This window comes from Boeremia exigua (assembly GCF_020726555.1).
Source record: "Boeremia exigua strain MPI-SDFR-AT-0100 chromosome Unknown C7974scaffold_3, whole genome shotgun sequence".
Classification (NCBI taxonomy): Eukaryota; Fungi; Ascomycota; class Dothideomycetes; order Pleosporales; family Didymellaceae; genus Boeremia; species Boeremia exigua.
The window spans coordinates 1,652,060-1,672,839 of NW_025763520.1; the positions used below are offsets into that span (position 1 = coordinate 1,652,060).

General features: G+C 47.2%; 6 protein-coding genes across 6 annotated transcripts; 4 read left to right on the forward strand and 2 right to left on the reverse strand.

Moving 5' to 3' along the window:
• Positions 1 to 818: 818 nt before the first annotated feature.
• Positions 819 to 4,086, reverse strand: C7974DRAFT_431916 (uncharacterized protein; the record flags this gene model as incomplete). The annotated part of the gene is made up of 3 exons (XM_046144811.1): positions 819 to 3,492; positions 3,546 to 3,868; positions 3,919 to 4,086. The coding sequence occupies 3 exons, from the start codon at positions 4,084 to 4,086 to the stop codon at positions 819 to 821; spliced, it is 3,165 nt and encodes a 1,054-aa protein (XP_046000342.1).
• A 133-nt stretch (positions 4,087 to 4,219) lies between these two features.
• C7974DRAFT_388246 (Molybdopterin synthase sulfur carrier subunit) lies at positions 4,220 to 5,183 on the forward strand. The gene has a single exon (XM_046141267.1). It carries the CDS (start codon positions 4,432 to 4,434, stop codon positions 4,720 to 4,722), a length of 291 nt encoding a protein of 96 aa, XP_046000343.1. The 5' UTR covers positions 4,220 to 4,431; the 3' UTR covers positions 4,723 to 5,183.
• A 115-nt stretch (positions 5,184 to 5,298) lies between these two features.
• On the forward strand, positions 5,299 to 8,271 carry C7974DRAFT_129000 (uncharacterized protein). The gene is made up of 5 exons (XM_046135328.1): positions 5,299 to 5,790; positions 5,840 to 6,173; positions 6,220 to 7,132; positions 7,180 to 7,434; positions 7,489 to 8,271. The coding sequence occupies exons 1-5, from the start codon at positions 5,363 to 5,365 to the stop codon at positions 8,175 to 8,177; spliced, it is 2,619 nt and encodes an 872-aa protein (XP_046000344.1). The 5' UTR covers positions 5,299 to 5,362; the 3' UTR covers positions 8,178 to 8,271.
• A 771-nt stretch (positions 8,272 to 9,042) lies between these two features.
• C7974DRAFT_388249 (uncharacterized protein) lies at positions 9,043 to 11,140 on the forward strand. Its single transcript, XM_046141268.1, has 3 exons — positions 9,043 to 9,681; positions 9,742 to 10,569; positions 10,623 to 11,140. The coding sequence occupies exons 1-3, from the start codon at positions 9,442 to 9,444 to the stop codon at positions 10,803 to 10,805; spliced, it is 1,251 nt and encodes a 416-aa protein (XP_046000345.1). The 5' UTR covers positions 9,043 to 9,441; the 3' UTR covers positions 10,806 to 11,140.
• Positions 11,141 to 11,298: 158 nt separating this feature from the next.
• C7974DRAFT_129038 (ER lumen protein retaining receptor-domain-containing protein) lies at positions 11,299 to 12,729 on the forward strand. The gene is made up of 2 exons (XM_046135329.1): positions 11,299 to 11,864; positions 11,925 to 12,729. The coding sequence occupies exons 1-2, from the start codon at positions 11,469 to 11,471 to the stop codon at positions 12,618 to 12,620; spliced, it is 1,092 nt and encodes a 363-aa protein (XP_046000346.1). The 5' UTR covers positions 11,299 to 11,468; the 3' UTR covers positions 12,621 to 12,729.
• Positions 12,730 to 14,508, reverse strand: C7974DRAFT_129039 (uncharacterized protein). Its single transcript, XM_046135330.1, has one exon. The coding sequence runs from the start codon at positions 14,083 to 14,085 to the stop codon at positions 12,916 to 12,918; it is 1,170 nt and encodes a 389-aa protein (XP_046000347.1). The 5' UTR covers positions 14,086 to 14,508; the 3' UTR covers positions 12,730 to 12,915.
• Between the last annotated feature and the right edge of the window lie 6,272 nt (positions 14,509 to 20,780).

A 20,780-nucleotide genomic window follows, 5' to 3' on the forward strand; every position in this document is an offset into this window, starting at 1 on the left:
CTTGATCTGTAGTCCGTGATCAGTAATTGCAAATTGGTGTAGTCGGCAGAAATGAAAGGTGGAGATTGTCTGCAGTGGGAGCGTGTCGGTCAAGAGTGTCAAACTCTCGTTGTAGGCATGGATCCGCATTAGTCGTGGTGCAGTAATCGTGCATTGGCTAGCCTCATCATGTCTCAGTAGTACAAAGATATCGCCAAGAAGTGAGTCGATTGTCGGAAGAGTACATGATACTTGATCTGGCGCATATTACCAGAGCCCAGTCCCTTGGATCCACACGCCCCGGCCGTGCGGCATGCGCGTGGATACACATGTCTGAGCGAAGCGGGTCCTTTGCCGTGCCATGATTTGTTTGCCCTTGGAAACGAAACGGGCTACGCGGCGCTGACAGCAAGACAGTTGCGCCTTGCAACATTAACAGCTGTTGTTGGTGCGCTGCTGGCTTCTGGTGGCTTGCAGGGGTAGTGACAAGGTGCCTTGCCGGCCCGCTGTAACTTATCGTTGCCGTCGCGCTTAGATATCGCCTTCCCCGTGCCGCCCGTCCAGCCTAATGACCTCCGCGTCATTTGCCGTTACCGCATCGAGCACTGGAATAGTCTTCATTCACGTGCCAGGACCACCCGAACAGCTATATGGCCGCCAGTCGCCCTCTGTCGCACGAACGCCTCACCGCCACCAACGCAAGCAAGCAATCTAATTGGACAGGCGCTTGGAGCGACGCTAGAAGCTGAGCTTCTCAGCTGCATTTACCAAGCACCCGAAGAAAGAACGCAAAGTGAGGCTCTGGCTGGCCAAATGACGTACCGTTTTAGTCATGACGTTCACTGTTCGAGGTGGTCTGCTTCCCTCTTCATTAGTCGAACCGGCTTGACGTAGATGCGAGCATTGAACAAGTCCACACTGTCGAGAGCGACCTCCCACTCGTCACCCAGTCGGGCATCGTCAATGTCGCGAATGGCCACTCTCAGACCAAATTCGGGCATAAGACCTACTGCCATAGGCCTGACTGAACGTCGGTTGGCACTCAAATCGACAAATCTGATCCAGCATCTGAATGTAGTAGGCAGGTCAGCTTCGTTGTAGTGCAAAGCGCGCAGGAAAGCCTGAGAAACCCAATGGTTGACAGCATTCCTCTGTGTTGCGGCTATAAGTTTTTCTCGAGGCGAAAGTGTTATGATTGACTCCTGAATTTGACGCAAATTGAATGGCAGAATACCAGCCGGGGAGCTTGGTCCGGCACCGTTGAATTTTCTGCCGGTCTCGAACTCGTAGCGAATAGCGGCTTCGATCTGCCAGTGTGCTATCATGTCACTGAAGCGTCGAAGTGGACTCGTCACTCGAACATAACCGGGGACTCCAATGACTCTGTGTGGCAATGGGGACGTGTGAGCAATGGCTCTCCCCAACGACTCCATGTATTGCGTGGTCAGATGAAGGGGCGGATTCCGACGTTTTTCCAGGTAGTTCGACATGATATCGTGTTTCAATTCATCTGATGATGCTCGATTGACATTAGGTGGAGCGACCGACCCTCTGAACATCACTGGTATGCCTCGATCCCCACACCAGGCCGCAGCTGTCGAGCATCCTAAGATCATGATCTCCTCAACTATGTTGGTAGCGTCCATATCGAAACGAAGGAATCCTTTTGGTGCAGCCTTTGTGATTTCGATGATTGGATCGCTTTTAATGGAACGTGAAGCATTCGGAGATGGCGCAGTCCATGTCAGACCGGGTTTCAGTGTGCTTTCAAAGACACGGACGCTCGGTGAGCTGTTGAACATGGATATTCCGCCACGTTTTTGACGCTTCTTCGAAAGCGCCCTGGCGATGGTGTAGAGATTCCGCAATTCTTGGACTTGACCGGGGTTGATCGCCGGACTTACTCGCGATTTGGTACTGATCTCTACTGTGCCGCCAACAACAAGTCTCTGTCTTTCCCCCTCAGCGTTCTCGCCTAGGCTCGACGCCAATTCCGAAGGTGTGATCGAGACTGGGTTGCGGATGATTCCATGCGAAATGTTCGTTTCGAGCACATTCCCATCATGATCGACCCTGGAGCTGAACGTGATGACGGGACGGTTACGCTGGAGACTGAAGTGTTCGTTGGTAGCCCACCGTGGTAGCATAGGAAACGTCCGCTCCGGTGTGTACACAGTCTGAGTCATATGTGCAGCGAGGCTGGACAGTGTGTGCGATTTGTTAAAAAATGCAGTCGGATTCGCCACATGGACATGTACCCAGAACTCTGAACGTGCGTTCGTAACCTTCTCAATTGAGATGCCGTCGTCGATTTCTTGAGCCCCGACATCGTCTATACAATAGACGTTGGTCGACCCCCAATCTCGACGCATGTCAGCCATGGAGTCCCTAAAGTCAGGCGTGATTCGTAGCAAACTTGCTCTCTCGTTGAGCGCATCCAAGTTTCGTGAACGCCGGACTGTTGGAAGCATGAGCTGCTCGTCATATATTGAACGATTCTCGTAGGGCGTGACGACGCCAATCTCTTGCAGGAACACAAGACCTGTTGCGCGACGGATCAGGTCCGATTGCGAATCTTGATCGGCTGGATGCTGGATGACTCCAGGTTTGTAGCATCCGGTGGCCGCTACGAGATCAGCACAGGCAGAATGTAGCCCACCCATATTCTGAAATTGGTTATTGAGGACCCAGGCTTGCAGAAATGTAATAATTTCATGGTCGGTCCTCGTGAACGTTTCGCCTGTGGTAGCTCGCAGTGCCATAGTTGATGCATGTGTGTTTCGGCTTTTGCTGGGTCCCAGTCCACCTGAAGTAGGGTCGCGATCCTCCCTGCTCTTCGCGATTAACCTGCGAGCCTTTTCCAGGAATTGCACAATGTTTCTGACTCCTTTCATACTTGTCGTGTCGGGTTTTGGATTGCTTGCAGGCCTAGCTAGAGACTCGAAATATTCACGTATCCATTGGTGAACGGTCTCGACGACGTGTACGTCACTTTTAGGACGAATGGCAAAGACGTTGGTCAAACGATGACTACGCTGATCCGAACGGAAGCGAAAAGTGTTGTGGTTCAAAGCTTTCCTCACTGCTAAAAGATCTGACGAAGAGGGCTTCCACATGGTGTCGCCTTGAGCTAGCAAGGTCTTCGCAATTTGCGCAAGTGTCATCATTCTAACACGGCTGTTGTCTGCAAGCACAGCGTAAGCGGTGTCCAAGACAGGCGCATTCTTACGGTAAACAGCTTCAGACATTACGGCCAGGTTATTAAGGAGCTGTTGCACCGGAGCAGCTACCTTGGCTGGCACATGGACTTCGCCCTTGGGATTCGCTTTATCAGGATCCGTAGGTAGAAACGGTAAGAGTGGTCGTAGCAGCGCAGGATCTACACAGCCTGGGATTGCAAAGGATATCTGGGCAAGATTCGAGTGGGCCCATCTCCCGTTGATGGTGTAGAACTGGCTGTTGCTGTCCAGTTGCTGGACGAAGACGGCGAGAACAGGCTCTCGTCCAGCTTGCCTGCGATGTGTCAATGGTTATTCCCCCCCCGTTCAATATGGTGAGGGACTCACGAGAGTTCGACCACATCTCCGGGCTTCAAAAAGAGACCGATAGTGATCAGATCTTCCCCGTCATCGTCTTCACCCGCAAACCATCTGTCCCCTTCCGTCTGTTCTTCTACGGCGGATGCACTCGAGACTTTCGAGAAGCTATTCATTATGTCACCATTCGCTGGATGCTTCTGAAAGGCAGAGAGCGTCTCCTCGCTAGGTCCTCCATACTGTTCTTGCCACTTCTGCAGGTGGTCGCGAACGGGCAGTTGTGGCGGACGGGCGATAAAGACGGGATCGACAGCGAGGTCGATGGGCACGGGGGTAACGAAGGATTGTAGGTGCTGGTTTGTGTCAGTATATTGTGCGAATTACAGGTGTGGTAAGGTCGTACAGGTGTCGACGTATGGAGTCTGCGCCCAGGACGAGTCTGCCGAAAACTTATGGCAGTATTGGGATTGCGCGAAGTCTGCAAAAGGCTATTTTGATGGCTCTGTGAAGCGATTCTACACCGGCATCGCAGGTAAACATCACCAGGGGCCCACAAAGCACGTGGGTGCATGTTTTGGAAATATGATGAAGGCTACAAAAATGTCAACGATGATGCGCTCAAGGAAGTCGCGACGGGGCACTAGCGCGCCTGCTAAGATAGATCGGCCACACCTGTCTCCTCCGAGAACTCCGCACCGTCTCTTCAGACACACACAATTGATGGTAAGCATCAACCATTTTCTTCGCACTCAACCCCCCTGTCTTGTGATGTTTTCCAATAGCATGTATTATCCGACTGTCGCTTCGGTGACGGCCTGCGGAACACCTTTTTTGGCTGATCAGAAAATTTGCTCACCCTTGTTGCACACTGTTCCTAGGACACAAAAGCTAACAAGGTCCAGTCATTGTTGCTGTCATGGTAGCCTCAAACCCTCCAGCGGGGCACTTTACCATCTTGTACTTTGCGGCCGCCTCGACCTATACAGGCAAGACCACGGAGCATCTGCCCGCACCCCTCCGGGTGCGCAACCTGTTTGCACAGCTCGATGCCGCATATCCTGGCTTCGGACTGAAGGTGTTGAGCAGCTGTGCTGTGACTGTTAATCTCGAGTATGTTGATCTAGACGATAGTGATGCTCTCGATGTGGATGCCGAGATAAAAGCAGGCGACGAGGTTGCTATCATACCGCCTGTAAGCTCAGGCTAGGGCCAGCAGTGCTGCAACGGAGTGGGTGCAATGTGGACCGAGGATCGCATGCCTGCTGTCTGGTTGAATGGGTCACGTGAGGAGGCCGGCCGCGGCTGCTGTTGACCTCACCGCACGAGGACTACGATTAGCGAGTAGCGACCGAGGACGGACGGTGGCTGGACAGTAGAGAATGTTAGCTCGCGTGTTAATTGTGATTGTGCCTCAACGTTCTCGCGTCACGCGTCACGCATCACGTAGCACGCTCTCACGTTGCAAAGTAAATGGCGGACTATGAATGAGCCGGACATCCTACTACGCGACAGTAACGTGGGGAGAATGCACAAAAACTCTACAGAATATTTTTTTGTCTACAATATAAGTAGTTCTTATACAAAGTTTAGCTTTTAGTATTGTGATAGCTACAAGTTCTATATGAAAGTTAGTGAGCTCTGCTTATCCACCGTTTTTTCTGAAACTTGGGAGGCACGCATGTGGAGCGTTCCAAGCTTCTGACCGTCTGCGAGCATGTGCAGCAATGCTAGGTCGGTGGAGCTTAGCGCAGCGCAGCATGGCGTCGAGCGTCAAGCCCCCACAGCCAAGCGCCCATTCACCGACACCCCGACCCGAGGTTCTTCGCGCTGTGCTGAAGCACCACGACATGTCTGCGCCGATCGACCCGGCCTTGTTTTCCCCGTTCGACGGCAAAGAGCACGCGCAACCGCAGCCATACGCGCCACAGCCGCCGCCCAACGTCGGCCACCCGTACTATCTGCCTGCGTCAGCACCGCAGCAGCAGTCGCAGCAGTCGCAGTCGTCGCAGCCGTCGCAGCCGCCGCCGGCGCGCACCCACAGCCTGGACGCGGCGCTGCAGCAGACGTCGCCGCCAGTGCCAGAGGGCAGCCACGACGAGTACGATCCCGACGACGGCGACCCCGACGGCGCGCAGGCGACGCCGGGCTCTGCCAAAGACGCCGCCGACTTCAAGCGCCCCCGCGCCTGTGACTCGTGCAGAGGGCTGAAGGTGCGCTGCGACCAGGAGCGCCCGGAGGTGTCGTGCAAGCGATGCGCCAAGGCAGGGCGGCCGTGGTAGGCCACTGCTCCCGCTGCGGCGCGCGCCCATGACTGACGCTGCCAGCATCACCACCCCGCCGACACGCAAGCGCCAGAAGAAAGCCGACAGCCGCGTCGCCGAGCTGGAGCGCAAGATCGATGCCTTGACCGCGACCCTGCACGCGCAGAAGTCTGGCGCCCCCGAGCCCCGGCACCCCGGCGCGCCGCAGCACGATGGCAACACTGCCGTCCCAGCCATGCCCGACGCCTCGTTCCGCATGGGCGCCCTCAGCCACGAGCCGCCCACGCCCGCGCCGTCCGCCTTTGCCCACATACCGCCCGGCTACGGGCCGGCGCAGACGATTCAGCGCGGCCCGGAGGCAAAGCGAAGAAAGGTAAGCGCCGGACACAGCCATGCCGTAGGTGCCCCGTCGCCCTGCACTACGCTTTGCCTGACAGAGACAGACAATACCAGAGCACATGGACGCCATCCACCGCGATCTGGCCGAGCATCCTGAGATGAAGCGCAACGGGAAGACCCGAGTGCACGCTGACCATTCACACATCAACGCCCTGATCGACTCACTCGTGAGCCCCGAGATCGCAGAGCGCGTCTTCCTCCGATACGTCAACGAAATCTGTCCTCATTTCCCGGCTGTCATCTTTGCGCCTGGCACGACCGCTCGAGATGTCCGCGAGAAGAAGCCGCTGCTGTTCTTGTCGCTGATCGCAGGTTCATCTCATGGCAGTGCAGAGCAGCTTGTTGCCCAGGATGTACAGCGCGAGCTGACCAAGCTGCTGAAAGATCAGCTTGCAGATATCATCTGGCGCAACGGAGAAAAATCTCTGGAGATCGTACAGGCCTTACAAGTCGCCGTATTGTGGTATCGACCCCCTCTGCATTTTGAGCAACATAATTTCTACATGATGGTGAATTGCGCTGCGGTCATGGCCCTGGACCTCGGACTCGGACGGAAAGCGACACCGAACGTGATGAAGCTGTCCATAGGCCCATTTCGGAGGTACCATCCCAACTCGAGCACTATTGATGCGCGCCGTACATTCCTCGTATGTTACTATCTCTGCATGAGCATCACCATGGTGCTGCGACGACCAATACTTCTCCGGTGGACGAAGTACATGGAGGAGAGTCTCAACATCCTTGAGACCTCGCCAGACGCGTTCCCCTCAGATAAGCTCCTATGCCAGCAGGTGAAGATGGCTCACATTGGAGAGAACATATCTGTCCAGTTCTGTATGGATGACCCTTCTGCTGAAATCGTCATATCTGAACCCAAGGTCATCTATGCGCTCAAGATTTTTGAAAACGAACTACAACAGCTCAAGGACGAAAATGCGAAGCTAGGTCAAGTGGATCGTAGGTTTGCCAGCGCTCTCATATGCTGCATACTAACAAAAGTAAAGCTACGCTCCGATTGGGGGAACATGTCACAAACCTCTTCCTCCACGAAATTGCGCTACACCAAAACCATAGTGCTGCAGAAATGCAACCACCTTTCTCGCTCGAGACCTTCTCGCCAACTGCAGTCAAAAAAGATGTGCCCATAGGGCCAGCACACATTGGCGCTTTGGGTGAGTGTCTTACCGCGACACACGGCATACTGGATACGATTCTTAGTATTGAACTTGACATTCTCCTGACATTACCTGTCATTTTCTGTAAGTAGTGGCTTGGCCATCTTCACTGCAGTTCCACTAATCGATGCTTGCAAGGTGTCCGTGCTATTTATGCCATCGTCTGTCTTATGAAGATGTGGGTATCAGTGACCAGCTCAAGCGAAGTGAGCAGCATTATCAAGAAGGAGGACCTACAGATTGAAATGTATCTTGAGCGGTTGGTCACTATGTTCAACGCGATCATCTCCCGAGATGCTCAGTCGCCCCACGGAAAGTTCTACTTTGTGGCTAAGCGCTTACAAGAGCGGTTCGCGCAGATCAAGGAGGGCACATCCAGATCAGAGCAGGCAGACTCGAGCGAAGAATCTCGTCGACCTTCGCATGATGGTCTTCAGCCTCCTTCTCGACAAGCCGCGGCAAATCAGACACCTCTACACCTGCTATCTGAAGTTGCTATGGGCAGTAGCAAATCCGGTTCATCTCAGACGCAGTCGCACGCGCATACCCGATCTCAACAACAGGCCCAGGCGGCACTTCAAGCGCAATCGCACGTCGCACAACAACCTTTACAACAGAATTGGTATGGGGGTGTGTCAGCACAGTCGAACGCTCCCGATATGTTGGGCATTCAACAACCACCAGCCTTTGATTTAAATTTTGATTTCACTCAGTTTGATCTAGGAACAGGTTCTGATGCAGACCTCTCGGCTCTATTCATACCAGATTCGATGCACTTGTGGAGCTATCCAACGGACCTGAGTTCACAAGGCTACAGTGGGTTCTGATGCCCCTGGTCGTGTCTTTGCGTGGCCTTTGCTGTATAACTATCGGTTTCGGCGCCTTGTAAGCGTTGCTGAGCCACGGAATGCCTCCAAGTTCAAGTGCAACATTGCAGTAATAAGCAGTCCATCATATTTAATCTTGATAAAAGAGAGGGCCAGGCAAAGCGGTTTGGCATCGCAAAAGCTGCCAATCAAAGTATCTTTGAAAAACTATCAATCCACCTTTCCATCTTTCCAAACGTCGCGTCTTGGCAACGTGTGGATTTAGTCGTTTCCAACGAAGAAGGACGGCCACGAGATGGCGGAGAACGAGTATGGCCCAGGTGCGTGGTAAGCCATGCACAATGTGTAGGGGTGGGCAGCTGCATGCCCCATCGAAAGTAGCATATTAGTGGTCAATGAACCGCATTGCGATATTTAGCAACCAGTACAAGCTCCCTATGTATGCAATTAAGCGCCTATGCGCCCTTGGTCATTGCTAGCTCCAGGCATTTTGCTGCACTTGTGCGGCACACCTCGAATAATCTGCCAAATGAGAGCACACGGCTTGCGAAATTTCTCTTGCGCGAAGGAAGCTAAACCTGGCAGACAATGGGGCCTGACGGCGCCGCCAGCGCAGACGGGGCTATCAATATCACGCTGCATCGAAGAGAGATTGACCTGCTCAAAGGGTGCGACTGCAAGCCTTGCGGGATGGTCGGATCTTCACAACGTGCCTTGGACTATCATCGATGGGCAGATAACGCTTGTCGTGCTGTTCCGGAGAGCAACAAGGTAGACGACTACACGACGCTCGAGCAGGCTAAGTGACAGTCATGAACGGTGAGATCGTCGTCGACATGACCCGGCGGACCGTTCAAGCCCTGGTAATGAGCCGGGTACGACCGTTCACAGGCTGGGAGTAAGGAGTGGCTCGCCATGCAACGGCTCGACGAGCGGCAGACGAACCAGGTTACATCGCGCTAGACTACGAGGAAGCGTTCCAAGGGACAGGTGAAGGGCCTGGCGCTAAACGCCCATGTCAATGCGCAGCAGCATCCTTCGAGAAGCCAGGCAGAGGTGCCGCACTAGATCCATTATCTATTTGTTAAGATGGCAGCGGCGCCTTTGATGGAAGGCTCGATCAGCTCACGACTATTTCGAGCACCTGCGTCTCAGTTCATGCTGCCTTTTACACTGGGACATTAGGGTCGAGTAATCCCGAGCATGCTGGCTGTCTGAGGCGTGACATGACCACCCAAACGGCCCACATCAGCGACTACTTACTATGTCACTCAAGATTGAGGATGCTGTGCCTCCGCCGCATCTATTTTCAAGCCGGTCGGCTACATGGCCCAGTTCCTACGCTTCTCAAGCTGGTTCACTAGGTTCATCGCCTGCTGCAAAGTCTCCCCAGCCATCTCATGCGTTCAGTCGCATGCACGAGAGACCCATGTCTTCACACAACATCGATAACCTGCCAACATCTGGCTGGTACGATCCGTCCATGACAGCCCACGACATGCAGGTTTGTACTGTTCGCCAAGTACTTAGGCAGTTGCAACAAGTGACTGATACGGGTTACTAGTACACCGCATACGAACATTATGTACCGCCCCGATCGTCCATCGTTCTGTCTCCATCTGCAACTTCGTTCCCGCAAGCAGGTCAAGCGTCCTCCTCCATTACCCATGTCGACTCATCAGCAAGAGTTCTGTCTCCAGTACCAGTTTACCCTCAGAGCTCACTACTGAAGGAGTGTGCACAGCAATCGGTTGAGCTCCCGCTGATATCGAATTCGACCTCACAGCGGTCACCAACACGTGTGAAAGCCAAGGCTCGTAGCCAACAGTCTCCTCATAGCGAATTCTCTGTGGCGCAACCTGGCCCGGTCGCGTCATGGTCTGTCGATTCTCTTGGGATTCACACACCCTCGGCACAGTCGGAGTCGTATTACATCAACTTTGCTCAGCACGCACGAGGTCTCCGCACGGGGGACACATCGCTGGATATGATGTTGAGTGCGTCGCAAGCCCGGCGCGGATTCACGGCCATAGCACCGCAGCCCACAGACGCTACCACATTAATGGGTGCAAAGAGATCACGAGAGGATGACAATCAAGCAGAGATGTCAAAGAGGAGGCGGCGATCCGAGTCGGCCATGTCGACGCAGCTCGAGCTTACTGAAGAGGATAGACTACTGCTGAAGTTGAAGGAGGAAGAGGCCATGCCTTGGAAGGACATTGCAGCGCGGTTCCAGGGTGATCTGGGCAAACAGTATCAAATCCCAGCTCTTCAAATGCGACTGAAACGACTGCGGGAACGAATGCGAGTGTGGGGCGAGGCAGACGTCAGAGCTCTGCGCATGGCGCACGAGTACTGGGCGCAGAACAAGTTCGAGATCATCTCGCAGAAGGTAAGCTCTTGAAGAAGGACATGAGGGACAGGTTAGCATCTGACGCATTCCAGATGCTCGAGTTTGGCGCTCAGGAGAAGTGGACGGCACGCCAGTGCGCTCGCAAATGGGCAGCAGGTGATGGACTGCCGACACCGATGCCCCAGTACGATCAGCACGCACAACACACTTTCACGCCGTACTCGATGAGCCCTGCCGAGCCGGCGACGTCGTTTCTGCCGTACATGCAGTCGTAGCGGCGCAGCGCACTGGGCGGCGCGGGTCTGTAGACGATGACTGTGTAGCTTTGTCAGATGGGGGTGGGTTTCATGGCGCTTTGGTGCAGGGTTTTGACGCGTTTTGGTTGTTTTTTTGCGCTCAGCGCGCAATGCTGGGACATGGCCGTTCTCTCCAGTGTCCCAGTGTGCATGCTGTCTACCCGTTTCTGCTATATACCCTCGCTTGCACACCTTCCAGCTAGCATTGCACTCTGCCAGGGTGTATGAATGAACAGCATGCCGGCCTAGTCTCGTTGTTGACAGCGTGAGATGCGCCGTGGAGAAGCTTGGAGGGAGGCCTTGTGGGCGGGGAGGCCTGGCTTGCCAAGACGGGCGAGCTTGCGTGGACTTGGACCTCTGGAGCTTGCGGCCGGACCGCGAACCACCAGGGCCAGCTATCAATAGCATCATCGCCAACCACGCACGCGCGCCGCCTGCTGCCTGTCCACGCCCACGCCCACCGCCCACCGCCCACCGCCCGCCGCCCGACCCGTCCATCTGCACCCAGGAGCATCCCTTGCATCGCTCTGACAGCCCCCGACGCGCCGCTGCCTCACGCTCCCGCCTGCCGCCTCCCGCCTCCTGCCTCGCTGCTCGCTGCGCGCTGTTCACGGCACTGCTGGCTCCGCCGCGGGGCGCACGATGAAGTTCAACCTCTTCCACATCCTCGGCGACGTGTCGCACACGTCGTCGAAGCTGATCCTGATATGGGCCATGCACTCCAACAGCAGCTCCGAGGGCGTCTCGCTCATCACGCAGGCCCTCTACGCCCTCGTCTTCTGCACGCGCTACCTCGACATCTTCAGCTCCAGCGCCACCCAGGACGCCGAGCACACGTGGAACTTCACCCTCAAGATCTTCTACACCCTCTCGTCCTTCTACATCATCTTCCTGATGACCAGCGTCTACGCCCGCACCCGCGAGCGCGAGAAGGCCTGGAAGCTCGGCATGTACTGCCTGCTTGCCGCCCTCGTCGTCGCGCCCTTCTGGTACCTGCTCTTCTCCAGCTATGTCATCGGCCGCAGCACCTTCATGAAGGTACCGTGCCCCCTGCCCCACCCGCCCCACCGTGCCGCTGCCCGTTGCTGACCCTCGCAGCTGCTGTGGGTCTTCTCCGAGATCCTGGAGTCGGTCTGCATCATCCCGCAGCTGCTGCTGCTCCGCCAGACCACCGTCCCCACCGTCATCGACTCCTTCTACCTCGTCACCCTCGGCACCTACCGCTTCCTGTACATTCTCAACTGGATCGTGCGTGGCGCCAACGAGACCGGCTATCGCGATCCCACAAGCTGGGTCTGGGGCACCGTGCAGACAGCCTTGATGGTCGACTTTGCCTGGGTCTACTACACACGCCAGCGCGTCAAGCTGCGTCAAGGCGGAGTCGTCGACTCGGACGACCTGGGCCGAGGATGGCTTGTGGGCAGGCTGGCCGGCCTGGGCCGGAAGAGCGCCGACAACTTCGACTACGACGAGGAGTCGGCACACCAGCCAACCACTCCGCAGCAGAACAAGTGGGGAAGGCGAGGCATCAGTGTGTCTGCCGATGAGGGTGTGCTGGATGCCGCGAACCCCAACCGTCGTGTCGACCGAGATTCCGAGTCCCAACCGCTGGCCGACCCTGCAGCATTTGAGGACGACGAGAGTGATGATGACGCCCCTCCTGCGGTCACGGCAGGCCCGAGTGCTGTCCCTGCCCCAGCCTCTTCGCCCGAGCATGAGAGTGGCGTCAGAAGGGACGAGTGGGACGATGACATTGATGACGACGCGAAGGCCCACGATGGCACCGCAAAATAGCCAGGCAATGAGTTTGGCAATCGCACTCTTGTCTTTTTCTGCTTTCGGCGTTGCTGTTGCGTTTTCGCGTGCAGTGGGACCCGAATGCTGCAGCTATATACCATCCACGGGTTTATGAATGGGTACAGAATCCTCCAAACGTGAGCCATCCCAACATGAGCCATGGGAACGCTGCAGATGCCTCAGCCCATTGTAGCAATTGCCCCTACATGTCTTCTGCATCGCGTGTGGCAGCCAGCCTTTGTTACATCGGATACTGCTTGGACTGACTACCCTGTCAGGCCGCCTGCCCCAGCTACAAAGCCTCGCATCCCTTACACGCGCATTCGAAACCCCAGGTTTCCTTCAATGTCTGCATTCTGCGTTCTCGACTCAGGGTCCGCCCCTCTCCACCCAGATACGTGATGTTAAGCTCCTCGCCGCTCTTGATGTGACTTGTAGCTGTGAAGTACCATACTCGCCCCCGACGAGTTCTCTCAACGTTTGGCACACATGAATGGTTGAAATAACTCGATGCCGGCCAACATCCGTACCCAAAAAATTCCGAACCCTCGTCTTCGAGCGACCGAATGCCGAAGGAATTGTGGCTGTCTCGTGAGCTGAGAAGGAAGATGGTTTCGACCGTGACCAGTGGTAGAAGCTGCAAAGGAAGAATGGCAACCAGATGAAGATATGACCGAGTAAAGGCCTGAAGATCGTCGGCGCTATGGTAAGGCGTCTTGTCCTCAGCAAGGGCGAGCACTTTCTCCCAATCGTGCGGCTTGTTGTAGCGGCACACAACACCACCAACGATAAAGCCCATGATGTCGGGCGATATTCGTTGTTGCAGCGCTTTCGAGACTGCTTTCCGATGCTGCTTCGTCAACTGCACATTCCCATACTCAATACATTGCTCGAGCTTAGGCCGCTCCGCCTGCCGCGCTGCCCGTATCATTTCTGCCTGCGCCTCCACACCTGCCCATGCGTGTGCGATATCCTTCCTGCTCGGTCGTGATGGATCCGCCCTAACCATCACACTGTCCTCCTTACTTTTCTTCTTTACAAATGTCTCGACAGCAGTCCAGGCCTCCACGCCGATATGCCCATTACACTCCATCCACGTCTCACGGCATTTCTCTGAGCAGAAAGCAAATCCCACAACTTGGTCACGTACGGGAAGGTCTCGGCCGTAGTCATAGCTGAAGCATTGACCGCAGACCTCACGGCGGTACTCGCGGAGCAGGACCGACAGCGTCAGGTCATCTGAACGCCACAACACCGCCCCCTCCAGAATGTCTTGGACCGCGAAGACGGCGCGGCCAGCGTTTGGAGTCTCGCGAATCTCGAACAGCCGAGTTGAGGGCGCGCCAGCAGCCGTAGGTGCTTTCGATGAATCCGTGAATGGAGCCGAGGACGACGAAGAGGGCCGGGACACGCTACATGCCGAGGAGGCACTTGTTGAGATGGGGTCGTCCGAGTCGTACATCGCGAGTGATGAGCGGACGGAAGCCAGTGTTTTACTGTTAGTAGTCGTTGATGCTCTGTATGTAGCAGCGAGCTTGATTATTAGCAAGGTGCGGTCGTTGGAACTGAAGCAAAATTCGCAGCCTGCCACTCCGCGGGTACCGTAAACAGTGCTGGAGTTACGAATGGTGTCTATGCCCAATGCTGTAGGTCACATATACGGAGATGAGCGGGATTGATTCGAATAGTTGAGGGCACGATACATTTTGGTTGGCTAGTAGCACTGTCGCAGTTGGGTTAACGAAGAAGCAATGGAGTGCTGCTGTGTTTTTGTGCGACCTCTTTTCCATCTTACGCCCCGTCTAGACCCTGAGATCGGCAACATCCCTACTAGTGCCATCGTGATAGACAAGCAAAATAGAGCTCCTTAAGGGCCACACCTACAACATATAGTATATAGTAAAGGTATATTATTAATATTTACTATTAATATACCTTATAGGCTAATAGATTATAGAGGTTAATAGATTACTTTTACTAAGACTATACTAAAACACTATTACTATCTAAATACCCCTCTACTAACCTTAATTAGATATATTAAAAGAATCTTAGATATAGCTTATACTTTAAGCTATTAAAAAAGATATAAAAATCTTATAGTAATATAGTAGAGTATTAACTACTTAGTATAACTTAAGGCTCTATTAGGACTAAATATAAGGCATATACACATAATAAAGACTTATAGCTTAAAAGACTAGTCCTAATAGACTGTTAGAAGAGTTAGATAATATACTATACTTTAACTATGCATATTCCTACTACTATAAATTAGCATCTCTAGCGCGTCTTAAACTAGCATCTCTTTAGATTAGAAGTCTAAGCTGCTGCTATGCTAAGCCTAATAACCTATTAAGCTATGCTATAGACTTTTACTTCTATATATAAGTTTACTTTCTTCTTTTCTTCCCTCTTATCTAGATATAACTAAAAGATAGTTATAATATAGTATAAAGAACTAGTTAGTATAAAAGGGAGGTATCTATTCTAGCTTAAGAATGCAGCAAGCGTGCAGGTGCAAGATTACCCTCTAGCAAGGGAGATCTTAATAAGCTAGTAATAGGCCTAATAATCCCTTAGTAGTAATAATAGGAAGGAATCTAATTTATATAACTATAGCCTTATAGTATATCTAATTATCTATTAGGACTGCCTTTTAAAGGGAATAAGATTAAATAGTATATCTTTAGCAGTTCTAGAACATGTTATTAATTATTATAATTATAATATATGCTCTAATCTTACTTATCCTATTAGTTATTAAAGATAAGCTCTAAGCTATATCTAATAACTAAGATTTTAGTCCTATAAGCTTAATAGAAGGTAGTATTATAGCTATGCCCCTAGGTGCTAAAAATATAGCAGGCTAGATAGCCCTAGACTCCTTTATCTAGCAACCTATAACTAATAAGCTATTAGTAATTAGTAATAACTTCTAAGCCTTCCTTATAGATATTATAAGAGAAGTAAGCTATATAGTATAAGCTAATGCCTAGCGCACTTATATAAATAAGAAAGTACTCTTTGCTAATATCCCCCTTATATTTAATAGGGATAATATTACCTTATTCCTTAAGAAACTTAAGTAGTAGTCTAGCTTCTATTAATAGACTATTAGAGACTAAATCTTATAACTTCTTAGCTACTATAACTATACTTAGCAAGATATTATTAAAATAAGCATAACTAACTTTATAGTTGCTTAGAACGCTAATAACTAGTTAGGCATAAAGGAAGTAATAAGGAAGCAATTTTATAATCTTAATTAAGCCTAATAAGAAGAGACTAAGAAGTTACTATATGCCTAGTATATAACATGCTTAGTAATAATAAATATGCCCCTATAAAGCTACCTTAATAGCTTTAGGCCTTAATTTAATTAATACCTTAAAGTAGGCATAGTCTTAAAGGTATATAAAGGATTCTACCTTACTAAGAGACTTAATAAGTAGCAGCTTAATAAAGTGCTAAATAAATTTAAGTTAACTATAATAAAGCTAGAAGAGTTCTACTATACTAAGATTAAGCCTTTTCTTAGTAAGGTTGCCTCTAGGGAAGCTAAGATTAAAATATTTAATCTAGCTTTTAAGAAATAGGCAAGACTAAACTCTAATAGACTATTAGCTAATAACTTATTAGGAACTATAGAACTACTACTATTTTAACTAGCGCAAATAGACCTAAATAAGGTGCTTAAGTAACCCTAGAGAGAGTATAAAGTATAGATACTACTAGGGTATAAGCCTACTTAGAGAGAGGTAGATAATCTAATTAAGAAATTCTTATATATTAAGCTTAATAGAATAAACCTATTACTTGTTATGCAGGCTCTATAAGAAGTAGAGCTACTAGCTAATTTAGAGGTGCAGAAGGAAGTTATAATAGCAGTAAACTAAGTAAACGTATACTAAGGTGTTATTAGAACTTAACTAGTAACAGCTAGCTATACCCTACTAATAACTAATTTTTAGCCTACTCTACTACTAATAAACAATTTCTAACTAGCACTATACTAACTAACCTATAATTTAGTAGTGCCTAGGGCCCTAATAGACTATTAGGCGTGTAGAAAGCAGAGATATATAGCTACTAATTATAAAGATTATATAAAGCTAATTTAAAACAAGTAGATATACCTTAACCTAAGGAACTATCTAGTATAGGGAATATAAGAAAACCTAAAAGAAGAAGTATAGAGTATAAGTAGGATAGTAATTATATTATTAATTATTAAGGGTATTAAGAGCTAGCTTTAGGCAAGTAGGCACTAGGTAGTTAATCTACTTATAATAGTAAACCTATATAAATAAGAAAATAAGAACTAAGGAGTTATTAGGATTGCAAGCAATATAATTATAATAGATAATAATAGTATATAAGTAGTAGGTCTTCTAGAAGAAGACAACTACTAAAGAAATATAGAATTTGTAATAATAGAAACTAGTCTAAGAATGCAAGTTAATATAATTAAAATAAGATATAAAAATATAGCTATTACTAAGGCAGCATTAGGATATATATCTATAGTTTAAAATAGAAGATAGAAGAATAATAAATAGGTTAGCATAAAGCCTACTAATAATAAGATAGAAGTTAATAGCTTTCCTATAGATTAATAGATACTAAATGCAGTATAGAAAGTTAGGCTGCTTAACTACCTTATAAGCAACTCTAATGCGCTTATAAAATAAGTACTATAGATAATAGTAGAAGTCTTACTATAAGACCTATTAGCGTTAGCGCTAGAACTATATAAGAGAATAACTAAGCTATGTTATATATAAGCTAAGGCAGAGAAACTGCTAACACCTAAGCCTAATAAAGCCCTAGTATTTAAAGTTAGCAACCTAATGCTTTTCTATCTAGAGTATATATATATAGAAGCATATAATAGCATATTTATATAGGTAGGCACTTGCAAATTAGGTCCTAATAGATTATAGATTACTATGCTAATGCTGCTATAATAGTACTAAGCAGCGCATATAGAGCTAGAAGATAGAGAACAAACTATAAGCTAATAATAAGAATATAATTAGGAATATAGGTTTAAGCATATTTAAAGAGACTATCCTAGAGCCCTAATAAGTATTAGAGATGCAAAGATATCTACCCTACTAGACTTAGAGGCTAAACCTAACATAATTTGCCTAAAGATAGTATAGGCAGCAGGACTTATTATTACTTTAATACTATAAGAAATAGCCTTATCCTAGCTATAAGCTACTAATAGGTTATTTAAACAATTTAAAGGAATAATCTAGTAGGCCCTAGTAACTATTAGGAATATTAAGATCCTAATAAACTTCTTTATCTTAAAATTATTATTAATACTAATTATACTTAGAAACCTATTCCTAGCAGACACCTAATATACTTTCTAATACTAAGCTAATAGATAAATAAGGTATATAGTCTACTTAGAAGATTATATGTCTTGTGCAATATTTATAGCTATAACTAATAATATAGTAGGTATAGTTGCTTTAGAATCTATAATTTTAAAAGAATTAGGAGTCTAAGTATTAGGCTTAAGACTTTAGGCAAGCAAGACCTAATAATAGCAAGTTCTAATAAACTATTAGTTATATCTACTTACCTAGTAAGTAGGCATAGGCAGCCTAGGCAAGTAGACTATTTAATGCTTTTATAAGCAGTAGATAAGGATTAGCACGCGCTGCATGCAGCTAGGTATATAGATAAGGACTTAAATAACATACTGCTTAACCTTGCGCAGCTGCGCTAGGTAGAAGATTAATATGCAATAAAAGAGGCAGGCTTCTAGGAAGGATTCTAATAGACTATTAGATACTAAGTTATAATAATATATAAGTCTAAAGCATGCAAAGTATAACTAGTGCATAATTTATTAGTTATGCCTTATTAAGTAGAGGGCAAGCCTAACTAGAAGAAATAAGCAGGTAAATAGTAACTACCTAATAGTAATTAATCCTAGCAGCAATTTACTAAGCATATTACGCCCTAAATAGCTAAATTCCTATTAGGACAATATATAACTACTAAGCAGCTCTAGTAAATAAAGATTATAAGTTAGCTATAACTATAAGAAAGGGAAATACTAGTAGAAGTATTTTACTATTATAAGAGGGCACTAAGCTTTAACTTCTCTAAATCTAGATAAGTATATAATAATATTTATCTACTAGTTTATATTAATACTATTAAATATAAGGCATAGAAAGAAGGTAATTTTCTAATCCTAAGAAAGCTTTAGGTAGAGGTAGTAAATATAATTTAAGAATATATAGATAGAGAAGTGCTAGAATACTTAAAAAGCCTATATAGCAATCCTTAGTTTCTAGTTAAAAAGAAAGATTATAGGTATTAGTTAATTAATAACGCCTAATAAATTAATAGAGTTACTATTTATAATGCTAACCTACTACCTAACCCTAATAAATTTTCTAAAGAATTTATAGAATACTAAGTAGTATTACTAATTAACTTCTTCTCTAGGTATAACTAGGTTAAGCTATATAAGAACTCCTGCCTATTAATAGCATTTTATATACTATCTTATAGGCTAGTATAGTAGTGCACACTCCTAATAGGCACTATAAACTCTATTATAGAATTTATGCAAGTTATTATAAAGATTCTGTAAGATCTTATCCCTATAGCTAGTATGCCCTAGATAGATAATATTACTATTAAAGGACCTAAGACAGACTATAAAAGAGAAGAGTTATTACCTAGAGTCTAATGGTTTATTAGGGAGCATATTATTAATATAGATAAGGTACTTTAAAACCTTAAGTTAGCTAGAGTAACTGCGTCTAGATTTAAAAGCAAATAGTGCTATAAGAGTATGGGCATTATTAGGTATATTATTAATAAATATAGAAGATATCTAGCGCAGAAGAAGGTTTATAAGATTCTAGAATAGCCTACCTATATAAGCCTAAAAGATATCTAGATATTTATTAGGCTCTATATTTACTATAGAGTCTAGATATTAAACTTTACTATTATTATAGCGCTACTCTTTAACTTACTTTAGAAAGATAAGGATTTTTAATAGACTATTAAGGCTGCTAATATAACAGCTATGCTTAAGCAGCAGCTAATAACTGCGCTAGTATTAGTCTCTATTAACTATAACAAGCCTTTATACCCTGTTATTATTTCTATAGATAGTAGTAAAAAAGGATAGTAAGCAGTAATTTAGCAGGAGGACCTAATAGGATGTTAGTACTCTATGCAATATAAATTAGGGGTATAGTTAGCCTTAGAGCAAAATTAGGATTCTAGAAAATATAAGTATAAAGTAATGCTACTAGCACTAAAGAAGTTTCGCCCTTAGATCTATAGCATCTATTTTATAGTTAAAACTAACGCTAGAACGCTAGTAGATTAGCTAAACTATAGTGTAACTAACCTACCTAGAGTATTAATAACGCGTTAGCTAGCGCTGCTAAACATATAGGAATTTAAGGTATAGTATATAGCAGAGAAATAGAATATTATTATAGACGCGCTATTATAATAGCTAGAAGAACTAGGATAGATACCCCCTATAAAACCTAAGAATAATATAGAGAAATTTATTAATAAATAACTAGGGGCAATATAATTATTAATCCTAATAGAGCCTTAGATGCTATAATATGCGCATGCAGCTATTAAGATTAGTATAGAAGTCTAGCCTAATCTTTATACTAATAAGTTTAAGGACATTGCAGAATAGCTATTAACTATAAAGAACCTAAGACACCTTTTAAAAGGTAACCTCTAAAAGCTATAGAGAAGGGCCCTTTAATTTATACTAGTAGATAAAACTCTATAAGCAAAAATAATACCTAATAGACTATTATAGTAAGTAGTTAATAATCCTAAATAATAAATAAAGATTATTGCTAAGCTATATAATAATTTAGGTTACTATAGCTAGGAGGGCATATAGCATAAGGTATAGATATAGTACTACTAGCTAGGGATATTTTAGTAGGTATAGGGGTATATTTATAGCTATAGGGAATGCTAGGTATACTTAATAAAGTAGTATTAAGAAGAACTCTATCTAATATCTAGTTCTAATAGCCTATAGAAGTAGATTATAATAGATATTATCTAAATACCTAATAGGATTAGGAGTTAAAAGTATATAATTATTATAAGGGACTATCTATCTAG

Excerpts from the sequence above, each read along its gene's own strand:
- C7974DRAFT_129000 (XM_046135328.1), top strand. The coding sequence starts at position 5,363 with ATGTCTGCGCCGATCGACCCGGCCTTGTTTTCCCCGTTCGACGGCAAA. Across the intron at positions 7,133-7,179 it reads GAAGCTAGGTCAAGTGGATC|CTACGCTCCGATTGGGGGAA; the intron begins GTAGGTTTGCCA and ends ACAAAAGTAAAG. Across the intron at positions 7,435-7,488 it reads GACATTACCTGTCATTTTCT|GTGTCCGTGCTATTTATGCC; the intron begins GTAAGTAGTGGC and ends GATGCTTGCAAG.
- C7974DRAFT_129038 (XM_046135329.1), top strand. The coding sequence starts at position 11,469 with ATGAAGTTCAACCTCTTCCACATCCTCGGCGACGTGTCGCACACGTCG. Across the intron at positions 11,865-11,924 it reads GCCGCAGCACCTTCATGAAG|CTGCTGTGGGTCTTCTCCGA; the intron begins GTACCGTGCCCC and ends TGACCCTCGCAG.
- C7974DRAFT_129039 (XM_046135330.1), bottom strand. The coding sequence starts at position 14,085 with ATGTACGACTCGGACGACCCCATCTCAACAAGTGCCTCCTCGGCATGT.
- C7974DRAFT_388246 (XM_046141267.1), top strand. The coding sequence starts at position 4,432 with ATGGTAGCCTCAAACCCTCCAGCGGGGCACTTTACCATCTTGTACTTT.
- C7974DRAFT_388249 (XM_046141268.1), top strand. The coding sequence starts at position 9,442 with ATGTCACTCAAGATTGAGGATGCTGTGCCTCCGCCGCATCTATTTTCA. Across the intron at positions 9,682-9,741 it reads TGACAGCCCACGACATGCAG|TACACCGCATACGAACATTA; the intron begins GTTTGTACTGTT and ends ACGGGTTACTAG. Across the intron at positions 10,570-10,622 it reads TCGAGATCATCTCGCAGAAG|ATGCTCGAGTTTGGCGCTCA; the intron begins GTAAGCTCTTGA and ends GACGCATTCCAG.